Here is a 22,610-nt window from a genome sequence, read left to right as displayed (position 1 = left end):
AACCGCGGTGCACCATGGGAGAAAACCGCAGTGCATCCCTGGGAAAAGACCGGCGGCCACCTTAGGGAGAAGATTTTTTTAACTCCTTATTTCGTCGGATCGGTGAGTAGCAAGCGGTTTAAAAACCGCTTTTATTTGCTATTTTATGCCAGGGGGGTGACAGGGGGAATGGGGTAAGGTAAAATCTTGATGCTTGCCGCGAGACAACCCCTTTAAGGCAGGGGACCGATCTTTTGTCATTGCAGCCAATACTCTATTCAATAACCTTTCTGCAAAAGACCTTCACATTAAATAAAGTCACCCAACGACAGAGTTACAAAACGGTTACTGTGTAGTTTTATTACATGTAGCATCAAAGACCCAACGTTACCACAAAAGGCAGACTGAACCGCCCCGAAGTAACCAAACCTAACTGAATGGTCATGTTCACTGTGGAGACATTGAGGATGCAGCAGAGCACCGCTTCAGTAGGAGAACCACGACGGACGCTTCCGTTTTTGCTCAATAATCCTCTTCCCATCGTCGTCAGGACGCGGCTTCTCCCCCTCATAGAGAACAACCGATTCCACGACGGGGGCTCTAAACGGCCCTCCTTCCATGGCTTGTATTTCTTTCCTGATGAGATGCGTTTCATGGCGAACCTTGGCATAGCAGAACCCACATAGGACGTGCTTCAGCTTCAGGTGGCCACATTCTGGGCACACATCAATGTTTTTCTGAAACAATTTAAAGGGAAAAGGGTTTCTATCCGAGCAGAGGTAGAGGGGGGGAAACAAATTCCAAATTTTTGAATTGATATACAGTTATTGAAATAATAATAATACATGCATTTTCTATGAGGCTGTCTGTCCACGGGCGTTGCGGTATCCTGCAGCAGATCTCCACCGTGGGAGCTGCCGCCGGGGAGCAGGAGCCGGCAGACAGATCTCTGACAGATAGGCTCACCGCGGAGAATCACAGCAATTCACAGCATGCTGCGATTTGCCAGCTGCAAGCGGAGAACAGCTATGATTCTCCGCTCGTGAACGGGGGGGGGGGGGGGGGGCTGCGTTTTCCATAGCAACGCTATGTACAGCATGCACTGCGGACAGATTATCGCCACGGGGAACGCAATGCAAAGACGCCCGGGGACAGGCAGCCTTCATCTAATTTTTCCCATCACCTGTTAATATATTGTTTTTTCATTGACATCTACTTATTGAATGATTATATAGTACGTGGCTCCATATTATCAGCATTCGTGGATATTACTAACTGCAGTAGGGCTTATTGTTCTGCCCTTCTTTGTTTTTATTCTCCCTTTTTCTTCTTCCTCTCCTTACTTATATGTACTAAAACATTCTTCTAGTGGTAATTAAACAATTGATAGAATGTTATATAAGTGGTCCATTCTTATTAAAGGGGTTGTCCCGCGAAAGCAAGTGGGTCTATACACTTCTGTATGGCCATATTAATGCACTTTGTAATGTACATTGTGCATTAATTATGAGCCATACAGAAGTTTTTCACTTACCTGCTCCGTTGCTAGCGTCCTCGTCTCCATGGTGCCGTCTAATCTTCAGCGCCTAAGCTCCAAATTAGCCGCGCTTGCGCAGTCCGGGTCTTCTTCTTTTCTCAATGGGGCCGCTCGTGCCGGAGAGAGACTCCGTGTAGCTCCACCCTGTCACGTGCCGATTCCAGCCAATCAGGAGGCTGGAATCGGCAATGGACCGCACAGAAGCCCTGCGGTCCACCGAGGTAGAAGATCCCGGCGGCCATCTTCAGCCGGTAAGTAAGAAGTCACCGGAGCGCGGGGATTCAGATAAGCGCTGTCCGGTGTTCTTTTTTAACCCCTGCATCGGGGTTGTCTCGCGCCGAACGGGGGGGGGGGGGGGGTTTTGAAAAAAAACCCGTTTCGGCGCGGGACAACCCCTTTAAGCTTGTGTTCCTTTTAATAATTATTCTCAGCTCCGTTCCATCCTTATCATGTTTATTAGTTACAGCTGTTGGGACATTTTACATCTTACTGATGTGTCTATGATTGTTAGTGTGTAAATGTAGTTTTTTTAATGGTTTTTGGTCATGTGACTGTCATCACATGGCCTACTGATGTAATTGCCTCCTTTCCTGCCAGTTTTAAACCCCTGTATGTGTGTGAACAGTGTGATGGCTCTTCCGGTATGACACGGAAGTACGTCGCAGTCCATAAAGTATTCTTCACGTATCCCAGCTCTCCGGTCCTCTGCTCCGCGCGCCTGATCCCACCTTCACGTTCATCGTACTGTATAGCGCTCTATAGGCACACAGCGGCATACGTCATCCACAGGTTCGGAAATAAAATGTAACCCTATGGTAGTTATATGTTTTTTTCAGGATGTAATGTATGTAATACCATAAAAGGCTTTACTGATGTATACCGGCAAGACAGAAGTCAAAGTGACACGATGTTTGCTTCTTATGGGTGAATGGGGGCGAGGTGGTGGTGGTGGGGTCTATGGGTATGTTGGAAAGCTTCCCTCCCCAGCCAAAGAATGCAAACACAATGGCTGCCTTCAGGGTATGTTTACAGATACTGTGGATCTTCTGCTGTGAAATGGTGTGCAAAAACCTAACGCTTCACAATACCTTCTCTTTCAGAAGTTTCTGAGGATTTCTTCTTCGGCAGCGATTTACTTCTATGGTTCTTCTGGATTTAGGAACCGCCATCCACAAGATGCCATCCAGAAAGCTAGGCGCAGTATCAGTGGCGGCGTCATCTGACGGGCAGGACAGCGGAGCTGGGACAGCCAGAGCTGCAGCAGAGGAGAACATATAGAGGTGGTGTAAGTCCGACTACAGGGGTAATAAGGAACATATAGAGGTGCTGTAAGTCCGACTACAGGGGTCATAAGGAACATATAGAGGTGGTGTAAGTCCGACTACAGGGGTCATAAGGAACATATAGAGGTGGTGTAAGTCCGACTACAGGGGTCATAAGGAACATATAGAGGTGGTGTAAGTCCGACTACAGGGGTAATAAGGAACATATAGAGGTGGTGTAAGTCCGACTACAGGGGTAATAAGGAACATATAGAGGTGGTGTAAGTCCGACTACAGGGGTAATAAGGAACATATAGAGGTGGTGTAAGTCCGACTACAGGGGTAATAAGGAACATATAGAGGTGGTGTAAGTCCGACTACAGGGGTAATAAGGAACATATAGAGGTGGTGTAAGTCCGACTACAGGGGTAATAAGGAACATATAGAGGTGGTGTAAGTCCGACTACAGGGGTCATAAGGAACATATAGAGGTGGTGTAAGTCCGACTACAGGGGTCATAAGGAACATATAGAGGTGGTGTAAGTCCGACTACAGGGGTAATAAGGAACATATAGAGGTGGTGTAAGTCCGGCTACAGGGGTAATAAGGAACATATAGAGGTGGTGTAAGTCCGGCTACAGGGGTAATAAGGAACATATAGAGGTGGTGTAAGTCCGACTACAGGGGTCATAAGGAACATATAGAGGTGGTGTAAGTCCGACTACAGGGGTAATAAGGAACATATAGAGGTGGTGTAAGTCCGACTACAGGGGTCATAAGGAACATATAGAGGTGGTGTAAGTCCGACTACAGGGGTCATAAGGAACATATAGAGGTGGTGTAAGTCCGACTACAGGGGTCATAAGGAACATATAGAGGTGGTGTAAGTCCGACTACAGGGGTAATAAGGAACATATAGAGGTGGTGTAAGTCCGACTACAGGGGTCATAAGGAACATATAGAGGTGGTGTAAGCCCGACTACAGGGGTCATAAGGAACATATAGAGGTGGTGTAAGCCCGACTACAGGGGTAATAAGGAACATATAGAGGTGGTGTAAGCCCGACTACAAGGGTCATAAGGCACATATAGAGGTGCTGTAAGTCCGACTACAGGGGTCATAAGAAACATATAGAGGTGGTGTAAGTCCGACTACAGGGGTAATAAGGAACATATAGAGGTGCTGTAAGTCCGACTACAGGGGTAATAAGGAACATATAGAGGTGGTGTAAGTCCGACTACAGGGGTAATAAGGAACATATAGAGGTGGTGTAAGTTCGACTACAGGGGTAATAAGGAACATATAGAGGTGGTGTAAGTCCGACTACAGGGGTAATAAGGAACATATAGAGGTGGTGTAAGTCCGACTACAGGGGTCATAAGGAACATATAGAGGTGGTGTAAGCCCGACTACAGGGGTCATAAGGAACATATAGAGGTGGTGTAAGCCCGACTACAGGGGTCATAAGGAACATATAGAGGTGGTGTAAGCCCGACTACAAGGGTCATAAGGCACATATAGAGGTGCTGTAAGTCCGACTACAGGGGTCATAAGAAACATATAGAGGTGGTGTAAGTCCGACTACAGGGGTAATAAGGAACATATAGAGGTGCTGTAAGTCCGACTACAGGGGTAATAAGGAACATATAGAGGTGGTGTAAGTCCGACTACAGGGGTAATAAGGAACATATAGAGGTGGTGTAAGTTCGACTACAGGGGTAATAAGGAACATATAGAGGTGGTGTAAGTCCGACTACAGGGGTAATAAGGAACATATAGAGGTGGTGTAAGTCCGACTACAGGGGTAATAAGGAACATATAGAGGTGGTGTAAGTCCGACTACAGGGGTAATAAGGAACATATAGAGGTGCTGTAAGTCCGACTACAGGGGTCATAAGGAACATATAGAGGTGGTGTAAGTCCGACTACAGGGGTCATAAGGAACATATAGAGGTGGTGTAAGTCCGACTACAGGGGTCATAAGGAACATATAGAGGTGGTGTAAGTCCGACTACAGGGGTAATAAGGAACATATAGAGGTGGTGTAAGTCCGACTACAGGGGTAATAAGGAACATATAGAGGTGGTGTAAGTCCGACTACAGGGGTAATAAGGAACATATAGAGGTGGTGTAAGTCCGACTACAGGGGTAATAAGGAACATATAGAGGTGGTGTAAGTCCGACTACAGGGGTAATAAGGAACATATAGAGGTGGTGTAAGTCCGACTACAGGGGTAATAAGGAACATATAGAGGTGGTGTAAGTCCGACTACAGGGGTCATAAGGAACATATAGAGGTGGTGTAAGTCCGACTACAGGGGTCATAAGGAACATATAGAGGTGGTGTAAGTCCGACTACAGGGGTAATAAGGAACATATAGAGGTGGTGTAAGTCCGGCTACAGGGGTAATAAGGAACATATAGAGGTGGTGTAAGTCCGGCTACAGGGGTAATAAGGAACATATAGAGGTGGTGTAAGTCCGACTACAGGGGTCATAAGGAACATATAGAGGTGGTGTAAGTCCGACTACAGGGGTAATAAGGAACATATAGAGGTGGTGTAAGTCCGACTACAGGGGTCATAAGGAACATATAGAGGTGGTGTAAGTCCGACTACAGGGGTCATAAGGAACATATAGAGGTGGTGTAAGTCCGACTACAGGGGTCATAAGGAACATATAGAGGTGGTGTAAGTCCGACTACAGGGGTAATAAGGAACATATAGAGGTGGTGTAAGTCCGACTACAGGGGTCATAAGGAACATATAGAGGTGGTGTAAGCCCGACTACAGGGGTCATAAGGAACATATAGAGGTGGTGTAAGCCCGACTACAGGGGTAATAAGGAACATATAGAGGTGGTGTAAGCCCGACTACAAGGGTCATAAGGCACATATAGAGGTGCTGTAAGTCCGACTACAGGGGTCATAAGAAACATATAGAGGTGGTGTAAGTCCGACTACAGGGGTAATAAGGAACATATAGAGGTGCTGTAAGTCCGACTACAGGGGTAATAAGGAACATATAGAGGTGGTGTAAGTCCGACTACAGGGGTAATAAGGAACATATAGAGGTGGTGTAAGTTCGACTACAGGGGTAATAAGGAACATATAGAGGTGGTGTAAGTCCGACTACAGGGGTAATAAGGAACATATAGAGGTGGTGTAAGTCCGACTACAGGGGTCATAAGGAACATATAGAGGTGGTGTAAGCCCGACTACAGGGGTCATAAGGAACATATAGAGGTGGTGTAAGCCCGACTACAGGGGTCATAAGGAACATATAGAGGTGGTGTAAGCCCGACTACAAGGGTCATAAGGCACATATAGAGGTGCTGTAAGTCCGACTACAGGGGTCATAAGAAACATATAGAGGTGGTGTAAGTCCGACTACAGGGGTAATAAGGAACATATAGAGGTGCTGTAAGTCCGACTACAGGGGTAATAAGGAACATATAGAGGTGGTGTAAGTCCGACTACAGGGGTAATAAGGAACATATAGAGGTGGTGTAAGTTCGACTACAGGGGTAATAAGGAACATATAGAGGTGGTGTAAGTCCGACTACAGGGGTAATAAGGAACATATAGAGGTGGTGTAAGTCCGACTACAGGGGTAATAAGGAACATATAGAGGTGGTGTAAGTCCGACTACAGGGGTAATAAGGAACATATAGAGGTGGTGTAAGTCCGACTACAGGGGTCATAAGGAACATATAGAGGTGGTGTAAGTCCGACTACAGGGGTCATAAGGAACATATAGAGGTGGTGTAAGTCCGACTACAGGGGTCATAAGGAACATATAGAGGTGGTGTAAGTCCGACTACAGGGGTAATAAGGAACATATAGAGGTGGTGTAAGTCCGACTACAGGGGTCATAAGGAACATATAGAGGTGCTGTAAGTCCGACTACAGGGGTCATAAGGAACATATAGAGGTAGTGTAAGTCCGACTACAGGGGTAATAAGGAACATATAGAGGTGCTGTAAGTCCGACTACAGGGGTAATAAGGAACATATAGACGTAGTAACATAGTATGTTAGGCCGAATGAAGACAACATCCATCTAGTTCAGCCTGTAATAGTTCCTACCTGTCTGTAAGACCCGGATCAACAACCCGCTGGTCACCTAAAATCTATATCCTGTAATATCACTCTGCTCTAGAAAGACATCAAGTCCCCTTTTAAACTCCTCTATGGATTTTGCCATCACCACTTCCTCCGGCAGAGAGTTCCTCAGTCTCACTGCTCTTACAGTAAAGAATCCCCTTCTATGTTGGTGATGAAACCTACTTTCCTCTAATCGTAGCGGATGTCCTCTTGTTACCGTCGCGGTCCTGGGTGTAAACAGATCATGGGAGAGACTCCTGTATTGTCCCCTCATGTACTTATACATGGTTATTTGATCACCTCTTAGCCGTCTTTTTTCCAGGGTGAATAATCCCAATTTGGATAGCCTCTCTGGGTATTCCAGTCCCGTCATTCCATGTATTAGTTTAGTTGCCCTTTGAACCCCCTCAAGCACTGAGACATCTTTCCTGAGCACCGGTGTCCAGAATTGTACGCAGTATTCCATGTGAGGCCTGACAAGTGCCTTATATAGTGGGAGGATAATGTTCTCATCCTTCGCCCCTATACCTCTTTTAATGCATCCCAAGACTTTATTTGCTTTTGCAGCAGCTGACTGGCATTGGTTGCTCCAGTTAAATCTACAATCAACTAGTACCCCTCAGGTCTTTTTCCATATTACTTTCCCCTAGCAGTACCCCATTTAGTGTATATTGGTGACATCCGTTTCTCCTGCCTATTTGTATAAACTAACATTTATCAACATTGAACTTCATTTGCCATTCTTCTCCCCAAGCCCCCAGCTTATCTCTGTCCTTTTGTAGCCGCACATTGTCCTCCATTGTATTAATTGTCTTATATAATTTTGTATCATCTGCAAATATTGATATTTTACTGTGTAGTCCCTCTATCAGGTCGCTGGTAAATATATTGGATAGAATGGGGTCTAGTACTGAGCCCTGTGGCCCCCACTAGCAACAGAGGCCCAATCAGAATACAAACCATTTATTATCACCCTCTGCTTTCTTTCTATGAGCCAGTTCTTTACCCAAATACACACATTTTCACCCAGTCCGAAATGTCTCATTTTATATATCAACCTATTATGCCTATTATTCGGCACAGTGTCAACTGCTTTAGAGAAATCCAGATATATGTGATCAATAGACTCTCCCGGGTCCAGCCTACAGCTTAATTCATTTTAGAAGCTGATCAGATTTCTCTGACATGATCGACCCCTCATGAACCCATGCTGGTGAGGAGTTATTCCGTTTTTCTCCTTGAGGTATTCCAGGATGGCGTCTCTCAGAAACTCCTCGAATGTTTTTCCAGTTATTGAAGTGAGACTTACCGGCCTGTAGTTACCAGGCTCTCTTTTGGACCCCTTTTTGTAAATTGGAACCACATTGGCAATGCGCCAATGAAATGGTACAACCCCGGTTTTGATAATGTCCATAAAATATAAGAAATAGCAGTCTAGCTACCACATCACTTAGTTCCCTTAGAACCCTTGGGTGTATTCCATCTGGGTACAGTGATTTATCGATTTTTAATCCTCTTTAACCGACTCTGTACTTCCTCCTGTGTTAGCTATGCAATATTTGGCGGGGGCTCGTTCTATTCCCCTGCATCTCGTGTGACATTTCCTTTTCGTTCGTTAATACACTTGAGGTGGTGTAAGTTCATCTACAGGAATAATAAGGAACATAGGCTCTGTCCTCGGCCCAGTGTTGTTCAACACTTTTATAAATGATCTGGAGGAGGGAATTGATGGGAAACTGATCAAATTATTCTGATGACCCAAAGCTAGGAGGGATAGCTAACACTAGGGAAGAGAGAGAGTATTCAAAAAAATCTAGAAAAGCTTAAATAGTGGGCAGCAACTAACAGAATGGTATTTAACAAGGAGAAATGCAAGAAAAATGAAAAAAGCACATACAGAATAGGAAGAATTAGGCTAAAAATGTGAAAAAGACTTGGGTATACTAATAGATCATAGACTGAACATGAGTCAACAATGTGATGCAGCAGCCAAAAAGGCAAACACAAATCTGTGATGTATTAAGAGAAGCATTGAGTCTAGATCACGTGAGGTAATTATCCCCCTCTACTCTCCTTAGTCAGACCTCATCTGGAATACTGGGTCCAGTTCTGGGCACCCCACTTTAAAAAAGACAGACAAACTGGAGCAAGTTCAGAGAAGAGTTACCAAAATAGTGAGCGGTCTGCAAATCATGTCCTATGAGAAACGGTTAAAGGATCTGGGAATATTTAGGTTGCAAAAAAGAAGGCTGAGAGGAGACTTAAAGGGGTTGTCTCGCGAAATCAAGTGGGGTTATACACTTCTGTATGGCCATATTAATGCACTTTGTAATGTACATCGTGCATTAAATATGAGCCATACAGAAGTTATACACTTACCTCCTCCGTTGCTAGCGTCCTCGTCGCCATGGTTCAGTCTAATTTCAGGGTGGTCTTGCTTTTTTAGACGCGCTTGCGCAGATGGGTTTTCTCCCTTCGCCTCTGCGCGGCAGCATCAGCGTTTTGGCTCCGCCCCCTTGTACGCATCATCGCGTAGCTCTGCCCCCGTCACGTGCCGATTCCAGCCAATCAGGAGGCTGGAACCGGCACACGTAATGGGGCGGAGCTACGCGATGACGCGTACAAGGGGGCGGAGCCAAAACGCTGATGCTGCCGAGCAGAGCCGAAGGGAGAAAACCCATCTGCGCAAGCGCGTCTAAAAAAGCAAGACCACCCCGAAATTAGACTGAACCATGGCGACGAGGACGCTAGCAACGGAGGAGGTAAGTGTATAACTTCTGTATGGCTCATATTTAATGCACGATGTATATTACAAAGTGCATTAATATGGCCATACAGAAGTGTATAGACCCACTTGCTGCCGCGAGACAACCCCTTTAATAGCGGTCTACAAATATCTGAAGGGCTGTCACACTGCAGAGGGATCAGCCCTATTCTCATCTGCACAAGGAAAGACTAGAAGCAATGGGATGAAACTGAAAGGGAGGAGACACAGATTAGATATTAGAAAGTGAGGGGGAACAATGAGTGGAACAGGTTACCACAGGGGGTGGGGAGTTCTCCTGCAATGGAAGTCTTCAAACAGAGGCTGGATGAATATCTGTCTGGGATGATTTAGTGATCCTGCACTGAGCAGGGGGTTGGGCCCGATGACCCTGGAGGTCCCTTCCAACTCTATCAGTCTATGAATTAATCACACCAGAACAGGATGAGCACAGAAATAAATACTTAAAGGAGATGTCTCGAGGAAGCAGTGATTTTTTTTTTTGCCCAGTCCCCCTAATTAAACATACATTACTAATTACCCCTGTAAATTACTTTCCTAGCTGGTTTCTACTTACCGTTCCAGCGTTTCAGCAACTTATAAAAGTTTCCCCAAGATGGCCGCCGGCTCTTTCCCCGTCGCTCGCTGCAGCCCGACGTGCGTGCTCCCGAGACGCTGCCAGCTGTGTCTCCATGGCAACCGGACGCCAAGCAGCCGCCGACCGGACGCCCCGCAGCCGCCGACCAGTCACCCACCGCCAGGCAGAAGGTAACCGGCGCAGCCCCCCCCCAGCGACAGCCCCCCGGCCTAGCGCTAGTTCCCCCATCACAGCGGCAGCCCCCCCGGCGCAGCGACAGCCCCCCCCGGCCTAGCGCTAGTTCCCCCATCACATCGGCAGCCCCCCCCGGCCTAGCGCTAGTTCCCCCATCACATCGGCAGCCCCCCCGGCGCAGCGACAGCCCCCCCCCCCCCGGCCTAGCGCTAGTTCCCCCATCACAGCGGCAGCCCCCCCCCGGCGCAGCGACAGCCCCCCCCCCCCCCCGGCGCAGCGCTAGTTCCCCCGGCGCAGCGGCAGCCCCCCCCGACCCATCACTTACCTGGGACGCTTCTCGGGGCTGCTGGGCTGGGCTGGGCTTCTCCGCTGGGCAGCTCCAGTTTCTGCACCTTCCTCTAACAGAGGAAGGTACAGAATGGCCGCTCCAGCGCGCTCCCGAGCAGTGACAGCTCGTCTGCGCATGCGCAGAAGAGCTGTAGCGGGGAGCACACTGAAGCGGCTCGTGCTGAATGGAGAAGACCGGACTGCGCAAGCGCGTCTAAAAAAGCAAGCTGCCGGCGAATTTAGACGGAACCATGGAGACGAGGACGCTAGCAACGGAGCAGGTAAGTGAATAACTTCTGTATGGCTCATATTTAATGCACAATGTACATTACAAAGTGCATTAATATGGCCATACAGAAGTGTATAGACCCACTTGGTTTCGCGAGACAACCCCTTTAAATAGTCCACTGGCCTGGTATAGGAGACATCTATAGCACAGATAACACTCTGGCCTGGCGACCCCCTAACACTAATTCAGAGACCATAAAACTTTCACATCTCTTATCAGTGGACTATAAGTATTTATTTATTTGCTCATCCTGTTCTGTTATTTTTTAGGTGGAAATTAATCCCCCCATGTCTGTGCCGTGTCATCTGCATGTATGGAAGGTCACTGGATGAATGGCGGCCCGTCTGCACAGCTGATAGCGGATTGGTTTTTAGGTGAGCTGAATACCAAGTGACTGCGACTAGCAAGTAGTCCTCGCCCCGCCGGGTCACACGGGCAGCAGTCACCCCGGAATCCACGCTGTATAGTTACAACGGCAGGGGGGGGGGTAGATCCTGGGACGCAGCGCCAGACTTGGTGGTAATCACTAATGGCGAGGAACCTGGAGGTTGCAGAAAGAGTAGGAAACAGCTGCGTGCTGCAGCTGGGAGACAACATGGCAGCCGAGGAGTCTTCGGCGGTGGCTTCGCGCGCGTTCACAGCTCCCGCCTCCCTGAGGGCAGCAGACCGTCACTAAGGGTTGTTATCGTGTGAGCGAATGGACGGCGCCGGCGGTCTCTCCTGCGGCTGTTTATACAGACAGATTAATAGTCGGCACGCTAAATCATACGCGGGATAAGTGAGAACGGCGGTAAATAAACCGTACGATTACCGGACGCGCCGACGGGGTTATTATGTCTGCAGGAAATGAACAGCAAAGCAAAGGAATTTTCGTCTATGTTTACACTGAACGATTACCGCTGACTGTCACTGGTTTGTACCATAAGGGTGCCGTAAGGCAGGCAGGGCTGCACCTCACCGCTGGGGGTCATTCACCCCACACACCGGCTAACAGGAGGGAACTACAGAGGACACGTGACTAGCGCCTCACCCGGGTACACGGGCTGCACTCCCAGGGCCCGGAGGACACTCTCTTCTGCCCGCACACAACACCTCAGCAGCACGTTAAGCAGTCCGCCTCCTGCTCCTACGGACAGCGCCATCTTTTCCGTAACCTCCGCTCTGTCACCCGATATTCTGCGCATGCGCGCTGTAGCCACACGTGAGCTCGCCAACCAAAATATGGCTGCAGCGGCCAGCCAGCGCTTTCCTGCATGACACTAGACTGCGCATGCGTGCTCCGTACCACGCGGCGATAGATTTATAGCAGTAAGTAATGACTGTTTGTGTCTTCTACTGCTATCCAGTATATGTAATGACAATTCTTTAATGAGAATGACGTGTAAAACATGATCCAGTAATTGGGAGCATGACCGGCGCTGTGGATAAGAACTACACTTCCCATCATGCAGCGGGGCAGGTGGGCGGCGTGTGACGTTATGACGCGATGACGCTCAGCGTGCTGCTCACATAGAGCGGAGTGAAGATGGCGGAGCGCGGTTATAGTTTCTCTCTGACCACTTTCAGGTGAGTGTGCGGCGGCGGGACGGCCGGGCTGCTGTGTGGGGGCTCCTCGGCGGAGAGGCCGGTCCCCTGCATCGCTCTCCTCGGCCCCGGCTGTCTGTCAGCCCCGCAGCCATCCGGCTGCTCCCTCCGCCTGCACTTTGCAGAGTCACCCTGCGGTGTACCGGCCTCTCAGTGCCGGCGTGGGAGCGGATGGTGTGCGGCCGGGAGGAGGAGGACAATGCCGCAAGCATTAGTGATGTCACCTGCTGCAGTCCTCTGGGAATGGCTGATACCTGCGGGTAGTAGCATCCATTAATAATAGCGCTTACTAATGCGGGGAGTGCTGACAGCCGGACTCCTGTGCGAACTACCTGGTTAACCCCTTACAGGCCACAGCAGGTGATGGGTGAGGGGATGCGTCAGGACCCCATAATGTGAACACAAGGGACCACTGAGTCTCCATGACAGTTGGAAGCCTGACAAAGGCCTCCATGTCTGCCCTGTGACTCCGCCCATCAGGCCCCGCCTCCTGTGGCGTTTAAGGCCGCCTGCACACGGGCGGAAATCCCGCGGCGGGGTTTCCGCCGCCCAAAGCCTGCATAGGAGTGCATTACAATACGCACTCCTATGCAGACGGCCGCGGTTTGGCCGTGCGAAATCTCGCGCAGCAAACAAACCGCGGCATGTTCTATTTCTGTGCGGGGCTCGCAGAGCCTCGCACAGATACGTCACTCACCCGGCAGCCGGCACACGAAAGAGCCGGGGCCGCCGGGCGCGGGTGAGTACGCGCTCGTCTCTGCAGGCTCTGGGGTCGGGTCCCGCGGCGAGAATTCTCGCCGCCGGATCCGACCCGCTCGTCTGCTGGCGGCCTAAGGCTGCTCACACAGGCATGTTTTTATTTTGCCAGGATTTACGTCCGTCTTCGGCGCCGTTCTCATCCGCAGCGTGACGCTGCCATTCACTTAGTGCAGATGAGCGTCTTCAGCGCTGCACGTTTAGCGCCCCCTAGATTGGGCGCCGCGTGTTCTGTCTGAGTTGTGTGTAAAACAAATGTGCCGCATCACCCACGGAAGTGAACTGGGTGCGTTAAAGGCGGAGTAAAAACACGGTGCAGCGCCCGCATTGTGTCTTACTGCATTGTTCATGCAGGTCGCTGCGCCGCCGGGGGGAGGGGTGACATCAGCGTGCTGGTCTGCACTGTCGCTGCGCAAAAACACCGCAAATCACTTGTAGGAGGGGCCTAATAGGCGGCTGCTGTCATTGGCGTAGGAGAATGCGGTGTAAGTACTGCAGTGTACTATGATAGCGGACGAACAACCACAGCTTTAGGGACTAATAGAAAATGGCGTTAACAAAGTTTAAAGACCCCCCCCCCCCCAAACAAACCTTTTTTAATGGATGGAATATTAAAAACTTAAAAAAGCATCACATCCGGCCGTTACCGTGGTTACACGACCGACAATTAGGATACTTTATTTATCGCACGCAGTAAATGCTGTAAAAGTGATTACTTGTGTTTACTTCCCCAATAAAACCCATCTGTGCGCCCCCGACTGGTGCCGATGAAAACTACAACTTTTCCAGAAAAAACATCTCTGGCCTCAGAGCCCTGTCTAATAGGCAGTGACATGGCGGGCACAGAGGCCTCTGTCACCTCAGTCACATTGGGGGGTCTCAATAGGTGACTGAAGGAACCCCTCCCCTGTTATCGGCTTACATGCCGCAGTTGCTATTGTGGCACGTGAGGGGTTAAACTGCCAGGATCTGAGGTTTCTCCATTCCTGGCTGTCAGTAGTCGGCCAAGCCACTGCCTTAACCCTTCCAATGCCGGACCTTGTCTCACTTTGGGCTTTCCCTGCATAGCTTCTATATGGGGCGAGGTCTGATGCGTGTCTAACGCTGCGCAGGGGGGGGGGGGGGGGTCTGCTGTGAGAGGGGGGGGGGGGGTCTGCTGTCGAGGGGGTGGGGGGGGGTCTCTTCTGTAAAGGGAAATATAGAATATAATATACATCACATTTAATTCTCAAAAAATCACTAAAGTGGTGATGACGTCATCGTTGTGTTTCTGTGGAGTAATTCGAAGGAATTAACAAAGCCGGGAGCGTGCGGGTGGGATCGGCTTTGGAAAGGGTTAAAAAGATGTGCAGGATTAAAGCCCATTAGTGAGGTCAGTACACAGGTATGTTGTCCGTCACTAAGGGATTACATTTTTTTAAACTGGGTGGCTGCATTGTACTGCGATTAGTGCGGCACTCGCTCCAGCCCTGTCCTAGGACCTGAACAACCTGGGTGCGCCGGACCCGAACTGCGCCGCGTGACTAATGGCGTCTGTTTGGCTTCTGTCAGACCAATGGCGGCAGCGGGCTCTGCTGCTCCATCCGGGATGTTACACCCGGGGCTCCGAATAGATGTGCAGAGTCTTCGCCGGAGCAGAATGATTCTGCAATTTTCCGAACACAGGACGCCCTTACAGCTTTCACTTTCACTCCACAGCAGGGAGTCGCTGCAGCTAGCAGTGATCTTGTAATCTCCGTGTTATCTGCATAATGTCTTAACCCCTTAGTGACCAAGCCCATTTACGCCTTAATGACCAGGCCAAATTTTGGAACGCTGACGTGTCACTCAACGTAGCATAACTCCGTAAAGGCTTTGTATATCCAAGTGATTCTGACATTGTTTTTTTTCACCACATATTTTACTTCATTTAGGTTGTAAAAATAGACCCGCAGAATTTGTTTTATATTTATTAAAAATTGTCAAATTGGGAAGTTTCAAAAATGTTCATTTTTCACATTTTCAATTGTAATGTCAAATATTTGCAAAGATATGTATTTCCATCTGTTTACTTTATTCTGGACGCACATTGGAAAAACTTTAGAGTTTTTTTTTTAACCATTTAGGAGACGTACAAATTTAACTCTCTTAGTAACACTTTGTTTTCCTGTCCCAAGCCAAGATTCCAAAGGCTCATAGGTGTCAGAATGATAGCTACCCCTACAAATGAGCCTATTTTAAGAACTACACCCCTTAATGTATTCACTGAGGAGGCCAGGAGTATTTTGACTCCGAAGGTTCTTTTAAGTAATTAATGCAATTTAGACGAGAAAAAAAACCTCATATTTTAAAGACATATATATTTTTTTCTATAGTGCACATGAAAATGAGGATTTACACCCCAAAATGGATCCCCCTGTTTGTCCTGTGTTCAGAAACATACCCATCGTCGCCCTAATATGTCCGTATGTACAACAGGGGCCAAACCGAAAGTGGCAGCCGACGGCTTTCAGACCAGAATCTTGACTCCAGGGCTCCTGCACACTGCCGATCGCACCATGTGAAAAGTGCGGCAAAAAATGCAACATTTTTTCCCACGAATTTTGAGCTTCAAAGCTGCTTTTTCTAGCAAAAACATTAAAAAAAAAACTTGACTCCCTGAAAGGAATTCCCCACCCCCGTTTTTCCTGCATGACCTTTTTGGTATTCGCCAAATCTTAGATAGAAGTAATAATGTAAACTGTGTGGTATGTCCGAAGACGGTTAATTACGGAGGCTGGTTGGGATAGGCACATGGGGCAATAATACCAGGTATCCCTCCTTCTCCCATGCTTTTTTGGGGGTATTTCTTGACCTCAGCAGCAGGGAAGGGGTGTAAAAAGTTTCGCTCTGTGAGGCTTCGTAAGCTTGCTGAGGTCTCACAAGGAAGGCGCTCAACAAGCTGCCCCTGGGACTGCAGGGAGGAGAGAGCGTTCCCGGGGCTTCTTGTAAATTACGTATTATAGGTAGCGGTCTGAATAACGCCGGGCTCACACGGCCGGATGTGGAATCCGCTTGAGGAGGCCCGCAGCGAATTCCAGGTATAAACCCGGCCGTGGCGCTGTGCACAGCTGCATAAAACAAAAAAAGTGTACTGCACTCAACTACGTCTCCGGTCACTCCTCTAGGCTTTTTGGTAGCCAGGAGCAGGAAGATTTTAAATTTCTTGGGCTCAGGCCTTCTGCGCATGCGCAGAAGACGCATTAAGTCCTTGCAGGACCAGAATGCCACGGGACATCACGGAGGACAGAGGTAAGTAGTTTCAGCTCCCCTCATAAATCAAATCTGTGAGGGGAGATGAAACTTTAACTTTCTTAAGTGTTTTTTTTTTTTTGTAACTTTTATGCAATCGCCATTATCCATTGGAGCTGTCACACACAGACCTTGTGGCTTTAGTCTACAGGGCCGGCGTGTTACGGCCCTGGGGGTTAAAGCCCAAACACCCAGGATGTGAAACCGCCTGTGGGTGGTCACTAAGGGGTTAAAGCAAAAATGCTGTAATGATGAAACTTCAGTAATTGTTACATCTCTTTACACTTTACATTCTTGTTATATACTTCTATTAAGAATGTATTACCACTGAAAATGAAGTTTAAAGTGGCTGCCACTAGGGGTCTCCCTTCCAGACCCTCTACAATCCACTATCTGTTAGGTACTGCGCTTCTTTTGTAACAGGGATGTGGGGAGGGTCTCTCTTCATGGGTCGCTGCCTGCAGTCTCCACGCTCCCCTGCTGTTACAGCATGTGTGGTTACGTTACTTTGGCTTTACTAACCATTTGGGCAGAATGTCTCTTAGGCCTCTTTCACATGGGTGACAGCGATATCGTGTGATTTTTGTAGCCCATGTGAAAGCGGCCTTAATGCCTGAATCGTCCTGGGAAAGCAGAGGAGCAGGCACTCAGATGCTTCCTCCCTGCTGATTGGACTAGAAGCCGAGGAATACAACATGGGAAGTAAGGGAAAAGAAGTGCAGGACAGTGAACTACTAGCAAAATTCTGGGCTTGCCACACAATGCTTGCCTGATAGTAGATTCTAAACAGCAGGGCAGCAGAAAAATAGGGAAAGACCACCTGAAAATCTGAACTTTGAAGCATGAAACTGGGTGCAAACAGCAGCAAATGGGGAGAGGGTGAGGGAAACTGAAGGTAGCCGGGTATCAGGAGATGTTACCGGGGACCGTGGTGATTAGTCTCCGGGCTTGTGATCGCTGCTATCCAATGGATAACAGCGATCACAGAAAAGTTCAAAAAGTAACATTACGCGAGACAACCCCGATGCAGGGGTTAAAAAAAACAAACCGGAGAGTGCTTACCTGAATCCCGGCGGTCCGGCGTCTTCATACTCACCTGCTGAAGATGGCCGCCGGGGTCGGCTCCCTCTGTGGACCGCAGCTCTTCTGTGCGGTCCATTGCCGATTCCAGCCTCCTGATTGGCTGGAATCGGCACGTGACGGGGCGGAGCTACACGGAGTCGGCATTCTGCACGAGCGGCCCCATTGAAGACAGCAGAAGACCCGGACTGCGCAAGCGCGGCTAATTTGGCCATTGGAGGGCGAAAATTAGTCGGCTCCATGGGAACGAGGACACCAGCAACGGAGCAGGTAAGTAAAAAACTTTTTATAACTTCTATATGGCTCATAATTAATGCACAATGTACATTACAAAGTGCATTAATATGGCCATACAGAAGTGTATACCCCCACTTGCTGCCGCGGGACAACCCCTTTAAGTTTGTTTTACCTCTCATGGATCGGATCCATGAGGGGAGGAGAAAATACTCGCCCACGTCCTGCGCGATGTGCGTCTCCGTCGGGCGCATATTCAGAAGGGTTCGCACCTCAGGAAACTTTAAATCCTACTACTCCCAGCCAGCATGAGTAGAGGGAGGATGAATTTACGTACCTAAGGCCCCCGGATTTATCCGCGGACCTTACCCCGGCTTCTGCCCACATGCCTGTGGCCAAGGTGACGGTCGCCTGCGTAACAGCCACAGAATGCCTGGATAATAAGACTTCCTGTTCCTGGCTACCAAAGGTAGCAGAGAGCCTTCACAGGATGCTGTGGTACGCGGTCACTGGTCATGTGATCGCCACTATCCAATGGATAACGGTCCTCACGTAAATGTAAAAAAAGTTAACATTTCACCTCCCATCATGGATCCGATCCATGACGGGAGGTGAAAATACCTAAGACCTCCGGCGATATACCCCTACGGGATCTTTATCTGTCGATCTTTCCCCAATTTTGATGCATGCGCCTGTTGGCAGAATGGCGGGCGCAAGCGCAGAAGCTAGGGAAGAGTCTGGGAAATATAAAATCTCTTGGCTACTAAAGGTAGCCGAGGACCACAGTGAGCAGTCTCTGGTCACGTGATCGCTATTATCAAATGGATAATGGCGATCACGTGAAAGTTAAAATCAGTTGAACTTCAATTCTCCTTTTGGTTTGGGTCCCGTTGTGCAACCAGACATAAGATGAGGGCCACAATGGGGTATATTTCTGAACATGGACAAATGGGTATCCATTTTGGGGTGAAAGTCTTTATTCATGTTTGTGCTGTACAAAAAAAAACAGTTTTTAAATTGCCAAAAACATAAAAATCGTAGTTTTCTTCCTTCTGATTTGCTTAGATTCATTCAAACACTGTGGGGTCAAAATACACAATACACCTCTAGATGAATTTGTTAAGGGGTCTAGTTTTCAAAATGGAGTCATTTGTGGGGGGTTTCCGTCGTTTTGGTCACTCAAGGTCTATACAAGTGGGCAATGGGGCCTAAATCCATGCAAAATGTCTGTTCTGAAAGCCGCCGGCTGCTCCTTTCGGTTTGGGCCCCGTTGTGCATACGGACAGCAGATTATGGCCATAATGAGTGTTTCTGAACACGGGACTAACGGATCCCTTTTGGCGTGCGAATCCTCATTTTTGTGTGCCCTATAGAAAAAAAAATGCCTTTAAAATGACACATTTGCAAAAAAATGCTATTTTGATTTAAAAAAATAAAATTTCATACAACTCCTGAAAAAACTGTGGGGTCAAAATGCTCATGACACCCCTCTGAATGTTAAGTGGAGTAGTTTTTAAAATGGGGTCATTTGTGGGGGTATATATCATTCTGACACCTATGAGACTTTGTAATCTTGGCTTAGTGTCGGAAAACAGAATGTTCCTCAAAATATTAGTTAATGTTAAATTTGTAATTCTCCTAAATGGTTAAAAACCCTAAGTTTTTCCAATGTGCGTCCAGAATAAAGTAAACAGATGCAAATGTATATCTCATCAAATATGTGTGTAGTATGTTTGCATATATTTGAGATATTACAGTTGAAAATGTGAAAAAACACTTTTTCCAACTTTTTCCAATTTTGGCACTTTTAATTTACATAAATTCAGTAAATGAAGTACAATATGTGGCGAAATAACATAACAATGTCAGAATCACATAGATATGCAAAACCTTTGCGGATTTTTATGTTAAAGTGACATGTCAGATTTCCAAAATTTGGCTTTATCACTAAAGGGTTAACGTTAGAGCCCTGGATATTACTTTGAACCTAATCCAGAAGCAGCGGAGCAAAACCCATAGACCTCATGCTGCTGGTTGCGGGCCTCGTAGGACAAAAACACATCTGATCGCCTGCCTCTTTGATCAGCTGTATTTCTGTATGAAATTTTCCAGGGACGACTTTGCATGGTTGCTTTCCTGAGTGTGGGATTGCAGACAGAGCTCCAATTCACTTTGTGAGCTGTGCCTGCAATACCATGCCAGGCCACTGCACGCGTACGGAGCTATCTACTTCCTGAACAATGTACCTTGAAAGCAGCCCAGCAAACAACTGATGGGCTGGGGTCCGAGGTGGCAGACTCCCACTGATCCGCTGCTGATGACCTACGTCATAGATAGGTCATCAGATTTTTAAGAGTTGTAAATTCTCTTTAATCACCTCTTGTAAGAGTGTACATGTGCACCCTTTGGTACCAGGGGTTTCATTGCTGCTGAGCTCGCTCCATACCTGGCGGTTGGCAGCCGTGTTAAACGCTGCAAACATTGCTAGTGCAGATTTTGGCTGTTTAAGCTCTTAGATGCTGTGGTCAATACTGATGACAGCAGCTAAGATGGTAGCTGGGGGGGGGGGGGGGGGGGCTCATAGTGAAGGCTCCTAAGGCTGCCATGGAGTCAAGTCTGTCTAATAGACTGATGTTAAAAGTACATCGTATCGCAGTACTGAAGTGCTGAAGTATATTATTTTACAGGCGGTTAGACAATTGCAAGACTAAAAAGTTGTAAAGATGAAAAATAAAAGATATTAGACATTAAGGCCGCCTGTAGACAGCCGGTTCGGATCCCACTGCGAGAATTCTCACAGCGGGACCCGACCCGAACCCCTGCAGGGACCAGAGCGGCACTCGCCTGCTCCCGCGGCTTCGGCTCTGTGATGTACCGGCGCATGCGCAGAGCGGAGCCAGCGGCCGGGGAGTGACGTTTCTATGCGGACAAATCGCGGCCGTCTGCATAGGATTGCGTTTTCTAACACAATCCTATGGCAGCTTCCACGGGTGGAAATTCGGCGGGAAATCCCGCAGTGGAATTTCCGCCCGTGTGCAAGGGGCCTAAAGGGATTTCCCCCAGTCATCTTCACGACAGCACCAATTGAGATCGCCTCCTCCTGATAGGACAGGAACACACTGAGAGGTTAAAAGCTTCCCCCCCCCTTCCCCACTTTCCTCAGTGTCTTCCTTCCTCAGGATCTCTGAGAGGGGCTGGTGGAGAAGCCAGCCAAAGCATACTCACGGGCGGATCGGAGGGCAGTGGGTCAGCCTGTCCTCCCTTCCCAGCCAGACGACTCCCGGGACGCCACATGGAGTGGTAACCCCCGGGCCAGGTTCCTCCCGCGGCGGCCCATGGGGGGTACAAAGCGGGAGCCTCAGTCCCCCTCCTCCTCCTTGTATAGTCACAGCGCGGCGCTCCAGGAAGCCCTTTGATGGCGGGACGTCGCGTCACGTGTCCAGCGTGGTGACGTCATCACGCTCGCATCAGGAGCGGAGGGGGCGGGGCTTAGCGCAGGAGCGCGAAAATTCAAAATAAGGAACCTGAGAGAAGCCAGAAGGTGGACCAGCACTACAGGTCGCAGGATACTCCAGCCCCAGAGATAGCTGAAACCTCAGCGGCCGTAAGTAGCCAGTGCGGCAAAAAATACAAAATGCAAAATCCAATGTATTGTATATGGAAAAATTGCATATTTACCCGCAAAAAATACTTTCCCTTTTTTGTCAGGGGGATAAAAAAGACATCCCCCCCCCCCAGAACAAACCCCCAAAAATGCGTGGAATGTGGGACGCCAGCTACGTACCATAGGCCTCTATGCAAGGCATGCGTAGCTAGGCTAGTCAAAGAGGAATCGGGGGGGATTCATGCATGACGTTAGGAAGCTGGTGAAGGAGGAGGTTCGATCAGCCCTAACGTCACAGCTGGCGCCGCCAGAGAAACGCCAGAAAAAGGCATATATTCCTGTCGAGCCTTCCGACTCCAAGAGTTCTATCAGGTCGGAGCAAGAGGAACAGGCGGCCGAGGAGTCCTCAGACGATGAGGACTACAAAAGATACCTTTTCCATCAGGACGACTTAACAGAATTAAGTCAGTCAGGGCTACATTAAAAATGGAAGAGCCCAGAGAACCGCGCACCCTGCAAGATGAGATATTCGGGGGACTAGGGGAGAGGCGTAAACATACCTTCCCTGTCCACAAAAACATCATTAAAATTATCCAAAAGGAGTGGAAGAAACCAGACGCAGGTTCCTTCTCTGCTAGAGGGGTAAAAAGAAGGTACCCATTCGAGGAGGAAGTTTGCGCAAGCTGGGAAGAGATACCCAAGGTAGACGTCCCAGTGGCCAAAGTAGCTAGGAGGACGAGCCTGCCCTTTGAGGACGCCGCACAATTAAAAGATCCCATGGATCGCAAAGCCGAAGGCCTTCTTAAAAAATCATGGGAGGCAGCGGCAAACCTACTTAGGCCAGGGATCGCAGCCACCTGCGTGGCGCGCACTCTGGGGGTATGGCTCGAACAGCTGGAGCTACACTTAACCAATAAAACGCCAAGAAAACAGATCCTAAATTCCCTACCTATCCTGCGTATGGCAACAAATTTCCTAGCGGATGCCGCGGCCGAAATGGTTAAACTCTCGGCAAAAGCTACAGCCCGATCTAACTCAGCCAGAAGAGT

The 22,610-nt window shown here is 48.6% G+C and overlaps 2 protein-coding genes across 2 annotated transcripts in view; one reads left to right on the top strand and one right to left on the bottom strand.

Annotated features, from left to right (window-relative positions):
• Positions 1–313: 313 nt before the first annotated feature.
• Positions 314–12,223, bottom strand: MRPL32 (mitochondrial ribosomal protein L32). Its single transcript, XM_066584946.1, has 3 exons — positions 12,064–12,223; positions 2,605–2,771; positions 314–716 (listed from the first exon to the last, which is right to left on the bottom strand). The coding sequence occupies exons 1-3, from the start codon at positions 12,215–12,217 to the stop codon at positions 465–467; spliced, it is 573 nt and encodes a 190-aa protein (XP_066441043.1). The 5' UTR covers positions 12,218–12,223; the 3' UTR covers positions 314–464.
• Positions 12,224–12,513: 290 nt separating this feature from the next.
• Positions 12,514–22,610, top strand: part of PSMA2 (proteasome 20S subunit alpha 2) — a 28,985-nt gene continuing 18,888 nt past the window's right edge. The window contains exon 1 of the mRNA XM_066584492.1: positions 12,514–12,599. Within this exon, the coding sequence (XP_066440589.1) occupies positions 12,559–12,599 (41 nt within the window). The 5' untranslated portion in view covers positions 12,514–12,558. The remainder of the gene's footprint in view (positions 12,600–22,610) is intronic.

Source organism: Eleutherodactylus coqui, chromosome 12, assembly GCF_035609145.1.
Source record: "Eleutherodactylus coqui strain aEleCoq1 chromosome 12, aEleCoq1.hap1, whole genome shotgun sequence".
Lineage (NCBI taxonomy): Eukaryota > Metazoa > Chordata > Amphibia > Anura > Eleutherodactylidae > Eleutherodactylus > Eleutherodactylus coqui.
The sequence above is the reverse complement of the archived record's forward strand: the minus strand, read 5'-3'. Positions and strand labels throughout refer to the sequence as shown.